The 19,604-nt window shown below is 38.6% G+C and overlaps 1 protein-coding gene across 3 annotated transcripts in view; it reads left to right on the top strand.

The window, feature by feature from the left end:
* The window catches only part of LOC149170216 (putative aminotransferase TAT2), a 267,395-nt gene that overhangs the window by 149,856 nt on the left and 97,935 nt on the right, over positions 1-19,604 (top strand). For 2 of the 3 annotated variants that reach the window (XM_089428943.1, XM_089428944.1), the window contains exons 4-5: positions 1,866-2,205; positions 2,336-2,554. In XM_089428943.1, the coding sequence (XP_089285069.1) occupies positions 1,866-2,205; positions 2,336-2,554 (559 nt within the window). The remainder of the gene's footprint in view (positions 1-1,865; positions 2,206-2,335; positions 2,555-19,604) is intronic. The other variant, XM_089428946.1, reaches the window with a different exon arrangement.

Raw genomic sequence — 19,604 nt, 5'->3', positions numbered from 1 at the left:
TTGGGCTGATTCTGGCTGACCCGAAAACCCCCAAGAAGTGCGAATTCCCCTCTCTGAAAGGCTTTGCGCACTACAAGAAAATACTCGGCGAAATCCTCCGAAATCCACCAATGATATGCCTCCCAAATCCTTGCAAAAATCCTCTCTAATAATGCTTGATTTCTCCAGCACCTAGCTCCTCCAACTAATGCTTCCTCCAACACATGCGTAGTCATAGTCCAGAGGCCTTTGCGCACCGCTGGAAATGGATAAATTCAGCCCATATGATCACCTAAATGCCACCAATCTCTCATTATAGCCAAGGGAAAACACTCTCCAAAAACTTGGATCCTCAAGATGAAGAAGATGAAGAAGCAATCTGTGCCATAGGCTATCTTTAGGGTTGTAGACATTAAAATAATTTCTTTTTTTCTTTCTTCTTTTTTAAAATAGTCCATCAAGTAAATCAAATTTTGTGATTTTTAACCTATTTTTAATTCCAATAAAATTTATACCACAAAATTACAATCAATAATCCCCTTTTAAATGTAAAATTCAATCTTAAGATTAATTTTGTTTCCATCTTTCTGGTTTGTATGAATTGTGCAATAAAAAAATTCGAAGAGAATTCCTTAGTTGAACATTTCAAGCACATGTATCACCAGCCAAAAAAGAGCGAAGAGACTTAACACGTGGAAAGCTTGAAATGAGCTGGAATCGATGTGGATGCACAATTTAAGGGTGACTACTTGTAGACAAAATCCACGGCCTTTGCTTATGAAACCGTAATGAGCAAGTATGGCATATCAAAGCACTTACCACGTGGAAAGTTTGGAAGATGTACTCTCAGTCAAATTTCAATGCGTAAGCATTCTCATGATTACCACCAACATTGTAGAGGTAGGTGAGTGAGCGTAGTGATTGCCGATACGTTGTCAAGGTCGTATGGGCATGATAAGAAAAGTGTACGAGTTAGCATTTATATTAAAATAATATTGAATTATGTAATAGATTTCCATTTTAAATTAATATTAATTAATTTATTTTTAATAAATAATTGAAAATATTGTGGATGGTACAATAGTAGTTAATGATGCAGTACATTGAAATCTGTTATCATTACATAATAAGAAGTGAAACATTTCAACCAATAATATTTAAAATAAATGAATTTAAATTTTATTCAAAAATAATATAAAATTTCATAATATTAAACTTGAGCTAAATTTTAATTTTTTTAGTAAGAAAAAAACTAATAAAAAATAAATATATTATATCTTCCCACAACAAAAAAAAATAACAAATTAAATACCTCTCCATACAACTTCATAAAAAAATACTTTTCACACCTCTGAAAAATAAAAATTTCCCACACTTGATCAATTTAATGAAATAATTTATCTAAAGATTATATAAACATTATTAAATTTGATAGCAATTAATTGTTCTATCAGATTAGACGATTATTAAACTGCCAAGAAAATAATAACTTTCCTGTCTCTCTGTTTAGTGTATTTGGCAAACTCATATTATATAAATTTATGTGTGGTTTATTTGGCATGCTCCTGTTATGTGAGTGATAATTGAATTAATTCTTATTAAACTACTATGAAAATAATATGCCCAATGTGTAGCTCATCTGGCAAGTCCATGTTACATAAAATTATATGAGGATGATTGGCCTGTATTCAAATCTCTGGACTGACCTGTGTGTTGTCCATAAATATATATTAAAAAATATCATTATCAAACAATTATATAAACTAATTTGCAATGCTTTTACCATTAAAAGAGAATATCAACAATAGTATTTATGTTAGAAAATCATTAACGATGCAGACACCGTCTTTGCAGTGATTACTAAAATGTGATTGCTTGTATCTCAGGGCAGTGGCAGAGTATCTCTCTCCAGGGCTTCCTTACAAGCTAGGTGCAGATGATATCTACTTAACCTGTGGTTGTAGACAAGCTATGGATGTAACTGTTGCAGTCTTGGGTGGTAAAGATGCAAACATTTTGTTGCCGAGACCAGGGTATCCACTTTATGAAGCATTGTTGGCATACAATGGCATTGAAGCCAGGCACTATAATTTAATTCCAGAAAGGAATTGGGAAATTGATTTAGATCACCTTGAAACAATAGCTGACAGGAATACAGTAGCAATGGTTCTTGTCAATCCCAATAATCCTTGTGGTGTTGTTTTCAGCCATGAGCATTTAGCCAAGGTGTGCTACAATTTTCTTGCATAATTTAAGATTCTGCATATTTCTCAAACTTGTACTGGCCTTTGATGTCCCGTGTTCGATATTATTATCTGATATATTGTTAAAAATTAAGAGTTGAATAATCTTGCAGGTTGCAGAGACGGCAAAAAAGTTAGGCTTGTTAATTGTTTCTGATGAAGTATATGCTCCCTTGGTGTTTGATAATAAGCCTTTTGTACCAATGGGATTGTTTGCAACAGTTGTTCCTGTGCTTACCCTTGGAAGCATATCAAAGAGATGGCTTGTTCCAGGTTGGCGACTGGGGTGGATTGTGGCTTGTGATCCTAATGGTATTCTAAAAGAAACAAGGGTCTGTATCATAATCTGTTAAGTAGTTTACACTTTGCAAATTGAATTTAATGCTAGACTTGAAAAAAAGGCCTCTACGGCATGGTATATGTCGTTCTAATTCAGATGTGTTAAAACTTAAAAGAGGTTTTCTTATTTAGCCATCCGATGACCTTTTCATGCGGTCTTCTCTATCTTGAAAAGTTACAAAGCACTTTTTGAATTTAAATGGGCTTTGTTGTGGGAGGTTTGAATTCAATGAACCAAAGTTTTACAAGGAACGATATAAACATTCCTAATTACTAGATAGCCACAATGTGTCACAAAAGGCATTTGCTTTTGCAAATAGTGGTCAGGATAATTTTCCCTACCTTCGATAGATTTTTCAATATGTCAGAATTTTTGTTTTTGTTTTTCTAAACTGTAGGAAACCTTATTATAACTTAGTTGTCAAACTAGGAGTGTGGAGTCTGGACAGTTATCACTAGCTGCTAGCCACAAACACAGGGTGAATCATCATCATTATTCACGGAAAGCCACACTATATAGAATTACTTATTGGTGGTCTGTAAGGGGTAGGCTTTCACTCCTGCCAGATGCCTCTTGAGTCTTGGCCTATTAACCTGTTTTCTTACATCTGAAGAAGACGAGCTCTTAACCAAGCAGAAACAGTTTAGGTCATATTCCAAGACCAATATGTCAGATAAATTATGGAGGTTAATTGTTAGTTTTCATTTTTCTTTTACTATTTTTTTTGTATCTAGAGGAATTGACAACAGGGTTGGTCCCAGACTCGCGTGACATGGGGTCGATTTCAACCCCTACCACAATAACCTCTAGGTGCCTATGTATGCCGCTTCCGCAGGCATAGGTGAATTGGGGGATTTGAACCTCAAACCTCCTTGCACATAAGCACTTCATTTTCATAGCCATCGCCAATTGAGCTGCCCCTAGGGGCTCATTTTTTTTACATTAAAATAATAGATTTTATTAAAGTGTTATGATTGGTTTAAATAATACAAGTCTCTCCATGACAGGGTCTGAAATCCCTGACTTGACAATAGCCCACTTGCTAGACTTGGATTTTTTTACCATGGAAAAAAAAATGAATTTTATTGATTTTTAACAATATTACAACCTGCTTATACCTTTCAGCATTCAAAAAGATAGTCAACATTGAAGAATCATTAAGAAATTTTCATCAAGTCATTGACCAAATACAAAGACCCCTAACAATCTTTAATCCAGTTAATAGTGATTCCAAAAAGGATCCCAACTGTGCCCTAAATGAGTATATCAAAATGTTATACCGTTTTCCAAAATTTAACCTCAGATGTCTGCCATATAGACCTGCAAAGGTGCTTAAAGAGTTCAGAAACATATGGCAGTTGACTAAGGAAAGGACCCAGGTCATATCCAGATAAAACATCTTCCTGTTGCACCCAAATATGTCAATGACCAGGAGCCATCTGCAAGGCTTCTTTAAATAGTGAATCTGCCAGCATATTTGTTTCTCTGCAAACATCACAGAAAGAAATATCAGAAAAAATGTTCCTCAAATTAGTAATTTTCCTCGTAGATAGGTCTCAATGGGAAATTTTCTATAGGATAGAGTCCTCTCAACCAATTTATCACCACCATAGATGATAGAATCACCCATTACTTGTAACTTCTGCACACCTTTTTGAACAAGCAGCATGAGACAAGTTTGAGTGCCCAGTCAGCCCTGTTGTTTGTGCTTCCACATAATCCAGCCTTAAATTTAAAAAAATGTGATTCTGATAAATATTAAACCTCTTCGGTTCCAGCTTAATCACTATTACTTGAAATTTCTGTACGCCTTTTTGAAAAGGCAGCATAAGACAAGTTTGAGTGCCAACAGCTCAACCTATTTTTGTGCTTCCACCTAATCCAGCCTTGAATTCAAAAAATGTGAATCTCATAAAATATAAAACCCCTCCGGCTCCACCTACTAGAGGGTCTTGTTGCTGCAAAATATAGCAGGTCTTGTAGAGGGGTAGCCTACAAGGTAAGCACTAAACCAAGTGACAACAATAAGGTAATGGTCCACTGTCGCCACAACCACTACCACTGGCTCTTTACGGAGTTTCACCAATGGGAGGAGTCTCAGTACAAGGTCACCAACAAGATATATTCTAGGCTTAAGTCCTTAAGATGACACAATAGGCTTCCAAAAGATGGCTCAAATTAAGCATAAGGTTCAAGCAATGGAAACAAGGCAATTCACATCCCTTAGAGAGGCCAAACTAGGGCACAATAGACCTAGGGCTTGAGTGATAGCATACAAAATGGAATATCCTAAGGTCCAAGTACCAAGAAAAAGGTTTCCAACAATGAGTATTAAGAAGCCAATGGCACATGAAAGTTGAAACCTTAATGAAGCCATCAAGTTGAAACTTAACCAAACTAGGGTTTCTCCTTGGGCAAGAGAAATTATGGTGAAAAATAGATGAATTAGCCAGCAAGGAGGATGATTTTGAGGCAAGCAATCCTACTCTTGATGTTGAATCCTTACAAACCCTAAAATTCCTCTTCTAGCCAATTTTGCTCCAAGCCCTAATTGAGTCGCTTCTCCTTGAGAGGGACGGAAAAGAGAGAAAAATGATAGCATAGTTCAAATTGTGGATGAAATAAAGCTTGATCACCAAAATGACAAGCCCAGTGCCTAGTCCTTGGGTTGATGGAGTCTATGGGATTGATATATTAGCCAAATCTTGCAAAGAGTAAGAATATTTTGATGCCCTAGCACAAAACTCTAACTATTATGTTTGTGAGGGATCAATATTCACTTGGGAGAGCTAATTCAAAAGTTCACCAAGGAGATTTCCATTCAGATTTCATTAATGAGTAATGCACATAATGGTGATATCTAGATTCTATACAATTGATCTTCATTGATAATTCTAAGTCACCTGACATGGGGACACAGGACACGAAAATTCGAGTGTCTGACACGGGCACGTTGACCCCCAGAACATGACACATTATATATTATTTTATTAAAAACTATATATATATATATATTAAAAATTAATACTAAATAGATATTTCTTACACGCATTCTCATTCATTATACAAATTTAGACATAGATCTAGATTCTACATTGTAAATTTAAAATTTGTAAGTTTTACAAAGTAACATTATGGATACGAATACAATTGTGATAGATTCATCAATGATCCAACAGGAGAAGGACAAGAAACTACAATTTTCTCATTAAGTCACCAAAATCAAAATGTGTTACATAGGTAATCTAGGAGCAATGCCAATGGCAAATAGAAAACAACTACACGCCTCAAGGTAGTAGGTTGCTCATGACTCATGAGTCATCAATCATCATCATCAAAATCAATATCACTGTCATGGTCACCACTGCTCTCCTTTGCTGCATCCTCCTTCTCTGTATCCAATGTCATCTTTGCCTCTGTTGGTGTGGAGGATGACCCTCAATAGTATCACCATCATCAAAAGTGATAGGGTTTAGCACTGGGTCATTAAGATCCAAGTTGGCCAATGCCAATTCAAGATTGTTGTCCAAACCCACATCATCTGGAAAGACATCCCACATCTTTGTCTTTCCATTCAACCAGTCATCCCTTTGCCTGTAAATAAGACGAAGGTTGGTGTGCACATACACCATTGTCTCTGCCCTGGTGCCTGGACCGCTCAAGCCTGCTCTTCTTAACATTATACAAATTCCCATATGTGTTCCAATTCCTCTCACAACAAGAGGATGAAGTCACCTGAGAGAGGAGCCTCATGGCTAACTGTTGTAGAGGAGGGCTTGTTGCCCCATGAGTTTCCCACCAAGAATAGGGCTTCTTAGCCCCCTGTCTCTAATCACATCATAGCTTGCAAATTGCCCAGTGCCAGTGGAAAACTCTGCAAAGGCATCCTCCACCTCATCAAGGGATGCTCTATCCTAAAAATCCTGCCTCAATGCATCCTTCCTCCCTTGTGAAATTTTACCATCCATGTGAGGAGGGAACTTGCACGAAGGTCCACCATTCAGCCACTCATGGTTGTAGTATTTTGGGTTCAATGAGTGAGTCAAACAATGCAAAGGTGTGCAATTCTTGTCCCATTTGTTGACAAGAATATCCTGTATGGTGGTGAAGAAGGCCTCTGATGATGTCTTATACTCGGGGCACTCACTCTATAAAATAATGGTCCTACACACTCACAATAGAAGACACACTCAAGAATGAGTGCCAAATGAGCCCAAATCGAGCTTTATTGGCATCGCGACATGCTTTTTTAGGGGAGACATGTCCTAAAATTGGGACTCGATGGACACAATTTCGGGATTCGCATGTCCATTGATCCCATGATTCAGGTCATGATCACAGGACACGTGTCTTGAAATTGGGACACGATGGACACAATTTCGAGATTCACGTGTCCATCGAATCCCACGATTCAGGACATGACGAACACGATCACAAGACACGTGTGTGTCCATCGAATCCCATGATTCAGGACACGACGAACACGATCACAAGACACGTGTCCCATTGAATCGTGTCTGATTCATGGGATTCGGGACACAAGAAGGCTTTAGGACGAATCCAGTTTCTTAGTGATAATTGGTGCAATAGAAAAACCATAGATTACCAAGACATTCCATACGTTAGACATAAGATCAAAATTTCATAAATAAAAGACTCACTTACAAGATAAAATGCTTGAACAATCCATTCATTGATCCAAGGTAACTTCTCCAAAGCCAAGACAAGAGCTCCAGTAAGCATTGTTCTCCATAGATCACATCTCTACAAAGATACAAGAGGTTGAAATTCTCCTAAGGAGGGTTGAACAGTCCAAGTGATGATCAATAGAAACAGTGATCCTCTCCTCTATTTATACGAGCAGGATGAGTCCAAACATTACCCTAAAAGCCCCTAATAACAAGTTAAATCACAAGAAACCCTTGGGTTACAATCCAACCCTCTAGCTTTTGATTATAAGTGCAAAATAAGCCCACATGTGTTAGCCACTAGACTTTTATGGCTAACGTCATGCATGATATAGGCTTCAAGTGGCATCTCCAAGTGCTATGAGGTGTAATAGCATGCAAAAATCATGATTTGAGGGTTGGCCCTCAAATTCACCTCAATGGCTCTCCATCGTCCCAATATCTAGCCAAGGCACTGTTACCCATCAGCTGTGGGTAGTGTGTATAGGAGAAATTTTTTCTACTTGATGGTCCTCAGTCGACAACCAACAACCCCTTGTAGCCACCAGGTAGTTCAATGTGTCGTTATCTCTGCCACCTAAGCCATCCATGTGGTCCCTCGCCCACTTGTTATGATTGTATGCTTGAAGGTTGGCCTCCTGACCTTGAAGGTATTACTTTTCATTGGTATAATTGAGTAATTTTCCTTACTTGTCATTAGCACTTTTGGGCATGGATTGGTGGGGGAATTCAGCAGAAAGAGCGGGTTAGGTCTGTATTCTTGTCTCCATTGCTCGATTCCGTGGTTACCCTTGTATCCTACTCCTGTGGGATCTCCTTTACTGGTGTTGTAGCAGCTACAACCACCCTCCAAAATTTTGCCTTAGCTTCGTTTTGGAGCCTCCCTACCAACCTTTCACGACAGCATGTCTTGCTTCGTCAAGTACACAAGCTTCAATGGTTTTCTTGTAGAATGACAACCTGTCCATCAAAGCTTGTTGCATCCCCCTCATAGGCTGTTTCACCGGATTTGGTCCAGCTGCAAGTTGAGCAGCTTGTTCAAGAATTTGTGCAAATCTGGAGGGCAACCAACCTTCCCTTCAGAAATTGTACAATCCTGACTGGCAGCCTATTGGGCCCCAGAATTGTGCAATTCTGCTGAGCAAGCTTCACCTAGAAAATTGCGCCATCCTTCCCAGTTGAGCTGCTCAGCCCAGAATTTGCTCAAATCTAGGCAACAGTTAGCTGCTTTGCCCAGAAATTGTGCAAATCTTCTGCGGAGCTAGCTCAGCTCTCAGCCAGAAATGCGCATTTTCTCCCAGTAGTTGAGCAGCCTCTTGCATGTGTAGCTGAGTTGACCGGTTCCCTCCAGGACCAAGCAAAACAGACTTGCATGCATGCGCTGCTTCTCCCAAGGCAACATGCAAAGGCATCCCTTGTTTCAGGGATCTATTTTTGGTAGTTGAAGGTTACATGCAAGGATCATTTCAGAAACCTCCCACCAAGTGTCGCTTTCCCTAGATTTGTGGCATGCGTGTCACAACCTCGATTTTATCAAAACTCATCAATCAGACACTGCAAAGCTCATTCCTCACATCAACCTTGTAGCTCTGACATCCCACATCGCATCTAGGAGCTGTCGGCACATTCAGCTCAATTGTTTTGGGGTAAGCTCGCTTTCCATGTCTTATGTTGCATTTCTGGCGCTTTTTGTGTTTCGCTTCATATGAACATTGTTTGCTTGATTTTAGTGAGTGCTTGTTGTCGTTTTGATACATACTAGCTTGTACTAGCACCATTTCAGTTTTCATTAACATCTCACTGCTGTCGCATGCATGAAATTGTTTTTCACGAACGGTTGCCAATTCGGCGACTCACCTCACCCACATGCATGTTGTTCCGTTTTCTGAATCTGTCATTCACCGTTTGCATGCATAATCATTCTCTTATGCTTACACTTAGTATCGCCATGCATTCGCTTTCACATTTGCGTTCAGTTGCCCGTCGGCGAGTCTGGGTAGCCTTGGCCCGGACTCCGCCTCACCAAGATAACATTGCGTAATCTTGAGAGGGAAGGCTCTGTCTTCCTCTTAGGAAATGCGCATTTCTGCCCAGTGACTGTCCTCTAGTCTTGCATTGCGCAATTCTGAGGGACAATGATTGCTGGCCCAAAAAATTACGCAATGCAGTCACTGAGCCTGCAACCATTGCCAGCTGAGATTGCACATTGCGCAATTCCAGTAGTCAGTAGCCAGACTGGACTGTGCATTGCGCAGTTCCAATAGTCAGTCAGCCTCCCAGCAGCCCAGACTGTGCATTGCGTAGTTTTGGCACTCAGTCTCCCAACCTCTCGGCCGAAATTGTGTGACTTTCATGATCAGTCACACAGATATGTTGCCATGTCTCCAGGTATCATAGGTGTTCATTTTCCTCTCAGCAGCACAAGTACAATGGTTTCCAGGAGAGCAGAGTCGAAGACACCGTTCAGAGCACACTTGGGGATGCAGTCGATCAAGTGTCTATGAGCTTGCCTACTCATGAAGATATCAAGCTGTTCATAGGCAAGGACATCAAGATGTGATGACCGTAACATCACAACGAGCAACATCATGAATGACAGCTGAAGGAAGCATACCAGATGCAACAAATGCAAGAGGAAGGTTGTTGATAACACGGAGGCAGAACAAAGTTGCAAGCTCAAGCGGATCCACTGATGATGAAAGCAACTTTGGAGACTCAAGCTATGAGGCGACGACACGACATGAAGATCGCGTGAAGACAAAGAATGGAACAAAGAAGGAGTTGCATGTGCTGAAGCAGCAACTCAAGGAAGAACATGAGCTGCACAGACAAGCGAATGAGTTGCAGCAGGAACAGGAATAGCAGGGGGCGTAGCATGCACTCACGAATGAAACTGCACCCGTACAAGTTATAGATCCATCCCAACAACTGGCATGGAGCAGACATGGTGAGCAGTGTTGTTGATCGCATGCAAGGGATTCAGTAGCATGCATGTCATTGTGCGCACGCATGCGATCAACCCATTCAACACACTCACCAAGGCGAAGACAAGAAGCAAGTCCAACTGGAGCTGAACATGTTGTTGACAGTTGATGCGCATGACCACCAGCACACACTGGAAGATCAGCACGGACACTATGCATCAGTGTGTTGCTGGTTTGGTTTCACCAAGAAGACCATGCACATGCTAGCAGACGAGTTGGATGAAGGAGTCACACCCGTGCACCCGGATGCAACAGAGGCAAGAGTTCACTTTAGCAAGATGTCACCATGGGGTGCATGCACACCATCACAAGCATGTCAAAGAGTTGGTCTCATCACAAAGGACCTAGTGTCAGTGATGTCTTGCATGGCTTGCTCAAGCCATGTTGTCTCACATGAGTACACGTGCATTGTAATGTAATGTCTTGTCAAGTGTAAGTCAAGTGTCAATAGTTGGATGTAACAGTCATAGAGTAGATGAAAAGTCATGAGGGTAGTTGAACTGTCACAAAGGGGAATGTTAAGGGTAACCCCACCCTTCGCTATAAATAGTCCCTCATAACTCATTGTATAGGCTTTTGGTCAGCCAAGCTTCCGATAAGACTATCTTGGAGAGAGCTCGGACAATATTGTAATGAGCCTTGGCTTCTCCACTGCGCAAAGCTAGTACATCTCTTTGGAGGAGCAAGCGGTTGTCGCTATAATGTTCCACTATTGGAACTAGTGGTCGGACATGGATGTATTGTATGACTGGAACTTACACTTCTTTATATAATAAGAGCCAACACGTTTCATGCATATGTGGTGTTGTCGTGCGGATTGACACGACAACGCTCAGACCGGGGGCTGTCACTCTGATCCCCGATCCCTCCGTTTAAGCCTGTCTCCCGCGGCTAAGGGGGGTAGTCCCTGTGAGATGATGAGACCAACTGTCGACCAGTTGGTTGGGAGACATGAGACACGATATGAAAAGCACTAGATGGATTTGATTAATTTAGCAGACCAGTGCCTTAAGAGATTGTGGTTAAAACGATTACTTGTTAAATGATAAAAATATGGACCATGAACAACAATCATCTATCATCAGCTAAATCACAATGCTCTTAGAATGACCAAAGCGATATCCAGCAATTGAGAATTTTCAAAAAATGAATGCTTTAAACCGCCACGAATCATAAACCATTAACCAAATATCAATTTCGCATCTCGACTTGAAAATTTAGATCTTAGCATGAAAGATATGACAATTCCCGAAAATAACTGGATCTAAAAAAAAAAATTCCACAAAATTTATATATATATATATATATTATTAACTAATAAAGCAAAATTCTAAATCTAAACCTAAAACCCTAAAAAACTCATTAAAAAATATTTTTTTTTATTTTTTATATTAAAACTAAAAAATCTAAACTATGAAAATTTAAAACTATATTAAAATTTAAATAAAACCAAACTAAAACTAAAAATAAACAAATTAAAATCCTAAAAAAAATAAAATCAAGTTAAATTCTAACTAAAACCAAACCAAGCCTAAACATAAACGCATTGTTTTATTTGATTTTTTTTTTTTATGAATTTATATGTAATAAAATGAAATTATTTAAAAAAGAACTAAAATCTAAATCTAAATACGTAAGAAAATAAACCTAAACTAAACCTACGACTACGGATCTCTTATATGCATATATATATATATATATTTTTTTTTATTTGAAAACTAAAAAAATAAAACTTCAAAGTAAAAAAAAATAACCTACGTGCAAATGCGTATGCGTGCAGCACATCAGATCAAAACATATCAACAAAAATCGTAAATGGAAACCCTAAATCGACCGAAAATGAAACTCTAAAACTATCATAACCACGCAAATGCCTTTCAAAAAATACGATACCTGTGGCGGATACCTGTGGCGAGTTTATACATATCGTAATAAACCCCAAACACAGCTATTCGAAAGAGGAAAAACGCTTGAAGGACAACATAACCCCTAGCTGCCGGCGTGACTGCGTGATGGACGATTGCGGCGGATAGAAGGACGAATCGGCTCGAAAATACTTACATGAGGGTTTGCAGATGGAGGTGAAGGATGTACGCAGGTCGACGGCAGAGTGCAGTGAAACTGTGACTTGGAGATTGCCAACAGCGCAGTTGTATTCACGATGAGACAAAAAAAAAATGCTTCTTGGTGCCGCCTCATGCCAAACACATGAATTTACTAGCCCGATGGTGTTATCACAAAAGCATAAACGACAGAGAAATCTCCCAAAAAGACACAGTCGATGGCCCAGCTTGTTTCTGAGATTTTACAGGATGAATTCGATTTTGAGATCTGAGCTTCTCACTGCGACTGTCGGTGGCCAGAAACTTATTTGAAATCGATTTTTTGAATAACTTTCTTTGAATCCCCTCGTTTATTGACTGGCAGGCTGCATGCGGGTCTGGAGCTTTCACGCCGAATATCAATCCTTTTCACTTGAACGTAGAGCTGAGGGTTTGCAAACATAACAATAATACGCTCATAGCCGATGAAGAAAAGAGGCACCGTAACTGACGTTTGAAATGGCAAATGCCCACAGGATGACCAACAACAGCGTGGAAAGATAGCTCTTTGGACAACGAAGAAATGACCCTGCAAAATTTTTTCCTCCAGATCTTATCTGTAACCTGCAAGAGAAAGAGAACTTAAGATGGAGTATGCCAGAAGCTAACCTAAAACCCTAAGCCCTAAATAAAAAACTGTACAAAACAAGAATTTGAAACCCTAGATCAGAGAAAATTGAAACCCTAAGACAGCTAATTAATCTACAATTTTGGCCCCTTAACAGCCAGATTCAACAATAAGCACAGAAAAATTTTAAAGATCAGAAAACTCAGATTTTCACTGTGAAGGACTTCAGAAAATCTCCCCTGCAAATTAAAAAAAATAAAACTGAATGATAGACCCAGGATCAATTCCAACTGGGCTCAACAAAAAATGCTTGCGGGAGTTGGCTGGTTCAGCCGAGAACTTCCCCTAACGCCCACCAAATCTTCTTCAATAAGGGTTTTTCTGCACAGCTCAAAACCACCGTCAACAAAGAGGGCAAAAATGCTACTAGATCTCGAACAGTAATGGAGATACCTGCCATTACTTCAGAAACCCTAACAGCACTCAAACCCCAGCAAGTGAACAAGATACCTGTGCTCACAATACTCTACAAGAAGCTATTATTAATGGCTGAAAATAACATATGCAGAAAATGAAATGATCTCACAGCATTCCAAGAGAGTAACACCAGCAAGATATGGACCCCAAAGTCTTCCTTTATTAACCAGAAACAGATTTACAAGAGAGCTTCTTCAGTCTTCGACTCACAGATCCAATGATCTGAAATGACCACCTAAGACCCTATATAAAGGAAATGATCCCAACGGCTAGTTCGAATGATCCATGTAGAAATGATCTCGACCGTTGATGAGGATCAAGACATCTCTTGATCTCATCCGTCGATTTATTCACTTAAAATATTATTATTTTTTAAATTTTTAAATTTTTAAATTTTTTATTATTTATTATTTTATTTTATTTTTTTAAATTTCTTATTTTTTATTTATTTTATTATTTTATTTCATTTTTTAAATGGATCATCGAACTAAGCCTTTGGAAACATCACCTAGGACCTAGGACTTAGGACTCACGAGGGGATTTAAAACATTTTCAACCCTCAAGACACATTTCATGATGACTTTTTACAATTTACATCTCAAGGGGACAAACCCACTTAATACAGACCCTCACAAAACACCCAGTTCTGCGACACAACTATAATCTAGCAGATCAACACACTAGGATTCTCCTAAAGTTCTAATGACAAAATCCATCCCGGCTTTGGGGTCAGGTTTGAAGGAAAACTCTGCCGATCCATGGATCGGTGAGACAAAAAACCTTCCGGGACGTAGATTACCACTAGAAAGTTAGGTCCACCTAGGCAATACACATACACGACTCATGTCTGCTAAGATTATTTACAAGTCATACATGCAGACTGGGTTTACAATCAAAATGATCAAGCTGCTGATGACTGCAGGATGACACGGAAACGCTGATCAGGTGCTGCCCCTTTTTGCAAAGAAAAGGGGGGTGTACTGCATGGGTAGTTGACCAGTAGTGGTCAACATCTGGCTCTACTTGGGGACACGTTGCTGCACTGTAGGAATGTGACAATCCAGAATCTGCACCCATACAACACAGATAAAAATAAGTAGCGTCCATTCCAAAATCATCATATACATTAAGCACAATAAAGATAAAAGCTCTTCATTTATTAACTATCTAAAGCAGAAACGAAAATGCGGAAAAAACAAGGAGTAGGGTTAGAAATACGATACAAAGAATGCCCTACGGCATCAGATGTGTTCAATATAGTGCATACTGAGCATTTGCCTGCTTTCAGGCAAATCTGTCGGTTGCTTGTCGGATGTGCCATGTCCAATTTTGCATATGGTAGGACTCTTTCCTGTCCGAAAATCAAGCTGCTCACGACCGTCTGATGCATCAAATCTTCTTCTCTTTTTCTTTCTCTTACGCTTTTTCTTTCTGGCAGGTTGAATTACTGATGACACGAAACTTTTTGTTTCAAAGCTATCAGATGAAGTATGTAAGATATGCATGCTATGTCTTTCTTTATCCTGCATCTGATCTTTATCATTCTTAAGTCTGTCCGGATCACCTTCAATTAACCATCTTTCAATTGAATCAATAACCTCCTCATAATAGGATGGAGCTTGTTGCAGCAAATGAGAAGGCTCCTGATCTATTGATGTCACCTGGTTTCTTTCATCTTCCAATTGCTGAAACCTTTGAACCTGTATTTTAATGGCATCCATCTGTCTAGAGTGTTCAACCTTTATAGCGCTGATTTGTCTGGCATGATGTTCTTCCATGTCTTTTATCATTTTATTGTTCTTTTCCTTTATGTCCATCAAGTGATGCTGCATGAAATTTATTTCTTCTCTGTGATTCGCTTGCATGTCAGCCAACTGATTATTATGATTGAATGTCATGATAGTTATTTCCTCATCCATAGTGAATAACTTATTTTTCATAGAGTCAATTTCCCTATCATGATCAGCTTTAATGGTCACCATATTTTCCTCTAAGACTGACATCTTGCTTTGCATGATTCTAATTTCTGTTTCATGATTAGTCTTCATGGCCTCAATTTCTTTAGCATGGTGACTTTGCGTGACCTCAATCTCCCTATTACGTTTTTCCAGGTGGGTGCATAAAGTTTTCACATCATTGACATAATTAGTTTGATTGATTTCCATATTTCTTACCAGCATCATTAGGTCTCGCATAATTTGCTTTTGCTCTTCTTTTTCATTGTCATTTGTCCCTGATTTTCCACTATCATGGACTTGATCTGCATTAGTACCGGTGGATGACACATTCTGACATGATGAATCGTCTTGGAATCTTTCAGCTGGACCTCTTATCAAATTACTTTCATTCTGTTGCACAAGTTTAGAGGTAGAAGGCAAGCTGTTTGGACTATCATATCTATCTTTAAAAGCATTGAGAATGTCTTGTAAAGAAGTGAAAAAATCATTAGGAAAATTATTAAACCAATTCAAGGCATCACCCTCTAAAGAATGGACAAATAGACGCATCTTGAAATCTTCATGATTATATTGAGGAAATCTACAATATAAGATCATTACACAAGTAAACATGTTTAAACGCTGTTTAACAGTGACCGAATCACCACCCGAGAACTTAAATAATTTAGAAATGACCTCTTTCGGAAGATCATGGAGATTATCAGTAAAATGACATGGTTTACATGAATAATCCATGATGAACAGTAAGGGATCAAATGGATGATAGAAAGAGATTTCTGCTCAAGAAAATTAAGAGATGAAAGAAATAGAGTCGCCACTTGAACAATGAATCTGATTCTAAGATCCAAAAAGGAATCACAAGCAGATATGAGGAAGGCTTCTTGTCTGGGAAAAATGAGAAAAGTGGAGTCGCCACCCAAACAAGAAACAAATCGAAGAGATGCTACTGATATGGGATGAAAAGATGCCAAAAATATTGAATTTGCCAGCTCAACTGAGAGATGAGAGATGAGAAGGTGAATGTCGATGAAACTCCAGGAACAGAAAAACTCTGTCCCCGGCAACAGCGCCAAAAAATGTTGTCGCGCGGATTGACACGACAACGCTCAGACCGGGGGCTGTCACTCTGATCCCCGATCCCTCCGTTTAAGTCTATCTCCCGTGGCTAAGGGGGGTAGTCCCTATGAGATGATGAGACCAACTGTCGACCAGTTGGTTGGGAGACACGAGACACGATATGAAAAGCACTAGATGGATTTGATTAATTTAGCAGACCAGTGCCTTAAGAGATTGTGGTTAAAACGATTACTTGTTAAATGATATAAAAATATGGACCATGAACAGCAATCATCTATCATCAGCTAAATCACAATGCTCTTAGAATGACCAAAACGATATCCAGCAATTGAGAATTTTCAAAAAATGAATGCTTTAAACCGCCACGAATCATAAACCATTAACCAGATATCAATTTCGCATCTCGACTTGAAAATTTAGATCTCAGCATGAAAGATATGACAATTCCCGAAAATAACTGGATCTAAAAAAAAAAAAATTCCACAAAATTTATATATATATATATATTTATTAACTAATAAAGCAAAATTCTAAATCTAAACCTAAAACCCTAAAAAACTCATTAATTATTATTATTATTATTATTATTATTATTATTTTTTTTTTTATAATATTAAAACTAAAAATTCTAAACTATGAAAATTTAAAACTATATTAAAATTTAAATAAAACCAAACTAAAACTAAAAATAAACAAATTAAAATCCTAAAAAAAATAAAATCAAGTTAAATTCTAACTAAAACCAAACCAAGCCTAAACATAAACGCATTGTTTTATTTGATTTTTTTTTTTTTTTATGAATTTATATGTAATAAAATGAAATTATTTAAAAAAGAACTAAAATCTAAATCTAAATACGTAAGAAAATAAACCTAAACTAAACCTACGACTACGGATCTCTTATATGCATATATATATATATTTTTTTATTTGAAAACTAAAAAAATAAAACTTCAAAGTAAAAAAAAATAACCTACGTGCAAATGCGTATGCGTGCAGCACATCGGATCAAAACATATCAACAAAAATCGTAAATGGAAACCCTAAATCGACCGAAAATGAAACTCTAAAACTATCATAACCACGCAAATGCCTTTCAAAAATACGATACCTGTGGCGGATACCTGTGGCGAGTCTATACATATCGTAATAAACCCCAAACGCAGCTATTCGAAAGAGGAAAAACGCTTGAACGAAAACGTAACCCCTAGCTGCCGACGTGACTGCGTGATGGACGATTGCGGCGGATAGAAGGACGAATCGGTTCGAAAATACTTACCTGAGGGTTTGCAGACGGAGGTGAAGGATGCACGCAGGTCGACGGCAGAGTGCAGTGAAACTGTGACTTGGAGATTGCCAACAGCGCAGTTGTATTCACGATGAGACAAAAAAAAAATGCTTCTTGATGCCGCCTCATGCCAAACACATGAATTTACTAGCCCGATGGTGTTATCACAAAAGCATAAACGACAGAGAAATCTCCCAAAAAGACACAGTCGATGGCCCAGCTTGTTTCTGAGATTTTACAGGATGAATTCGATTTTGAGATCTGAGCTTCTCACTGCGACTGTCGGCGGCCAGAAACTTATTTGAAATCGATTTTTTGAATAACTTTCTTTGAATCCCCTCATTTATTGACTGGCAGGCTGCATGCGGGTCTGGAGCTTTCACGCCGAATATCAATCCTTTTCACTTGAACGCAAAGCTGAGGGTTTGCAAACATAACAGTAATACGCTCATAGCCGATGAAGAAAAGAGGCACCGTAACTGACGTTTGAAATGGCAAATGCCCACAGGATGACCAACAGCAGCGTGGAAAGATAGCTCTTTGGACAACGAAGAAATGACCCTGCAAAATTTTTTCCTCCAGATCTTATCTGTAACCTGCAAGAGAAAGAGAACTTAAGATGGAGTATGCCAGAAGCTAACCTAAAACCCTAAGCCCTAAATAAAAAACTGTACAAAACAAGAATTTGAAACCCTAGATCAGAGAAAATTGAAACCCTAAGACAGCTATTAATCTACAATTTTGGCCCCTTAACAGCCAGATTCAACAATAAGCACAGAAAAATTTTAAAGATCAGAAAACTCAGATTTTCACTGTGAAGGACTTCAGAAAATCTCCCCTGCAAATTAAAAAAAATAAAACTGAATGATAGACCCAGGATCAATTCCAATTGGGCTCAACAAAAAATGCTTGCGGGAGTTGGCTGGTTCAGCCGAGAACTTCCCCTAACGCCCACCAAATCTTCTTCAATAAGGGTTTTTCTGCACAGCTCAAAACAACCGTCAACAAAGAGGGCAAAAATGCTGCTAGATCTCAAACAGTAATGGAGATACCTGCCATTACTTCCGAAACCCTAACAGCACTCAAACCCCAGCAAGTGAACAAGATACCTGTGCTCACAATACTCTACAAGAAGCTATTATTAATGGCTGAAAATAACATATGTAGAAAATGAAATGATCTCACAGCATTCCAAGAGAGTAACACCAGCAAGATATGGACCCCAAAGTCTTCCTTTATTAACCAGAAACAGATTTACAAGAGAGCTTCTTCAGTCTTCGACTCACAGATCCAATGATCTGAAATGACCACCTAAGACCCTATATAAAGGAAATGATCCCAACGGCTAGTTCGAATGATCCATGTAGAAATGATCTCGACCGTTGATGAGGATCAAGACATCTCTTGATCTCATCTGTCGATTTATTCACTTAAAATATTATTATTTTTTAAATTTTTAAATTTTTTATTATTTATTATTTTATTTTATTTTTTTAAATTTTTTAAATTTCTTAATTTTTATTTATTTTATTATTTTATTTCATTTTTTAAATGGATCATCGAACTAAGCCTTTGGAAACATCACCTAGGACCTAGGACTTAGGACTCACGAGGGGATTTAAAACATTTTCAACCCTCAAGACCAGGGTTGCAGGAATCGCCCCCCCCCCGGATCCTAACCCGGAACCGCGACCCGTGCGGAAGCGTTCCGGAATCTCCACAGGAATCGCGATTCCGAAATTGAGGTGGCGCGATTCCGGTTTTTTTAAACGATTCCTGGAATTGGAACCTAAATTGCTAATTGTAATTCGTACTTCCTCGATGATCGAGCTTCATTTTGTGGATGGATGCATATGCAATCTTGTCGGATTTATCTTTGCTCTGTAGCCACCTTGGCTTC

This window comes from Pinus tabuliformis, chromosome 4_2 (genome assembly GCF_031772625.1).
Source record: "Pinus tabuliformis cultivar Carrire ecotype Pingquan chromosome 4_2, CPIR1, whole genome shotgun sequence".
NCBI lineage: Eukaryota > Viridiplantae > Streptophyta > Pinopsida > Pinales > Pinaceae > Pinus > Pinus tabuliformis.
Note: the sequence above shows the minus strand (reverse complement) of the source record. Positions and strands in the feature narration are given on the sequence as shown.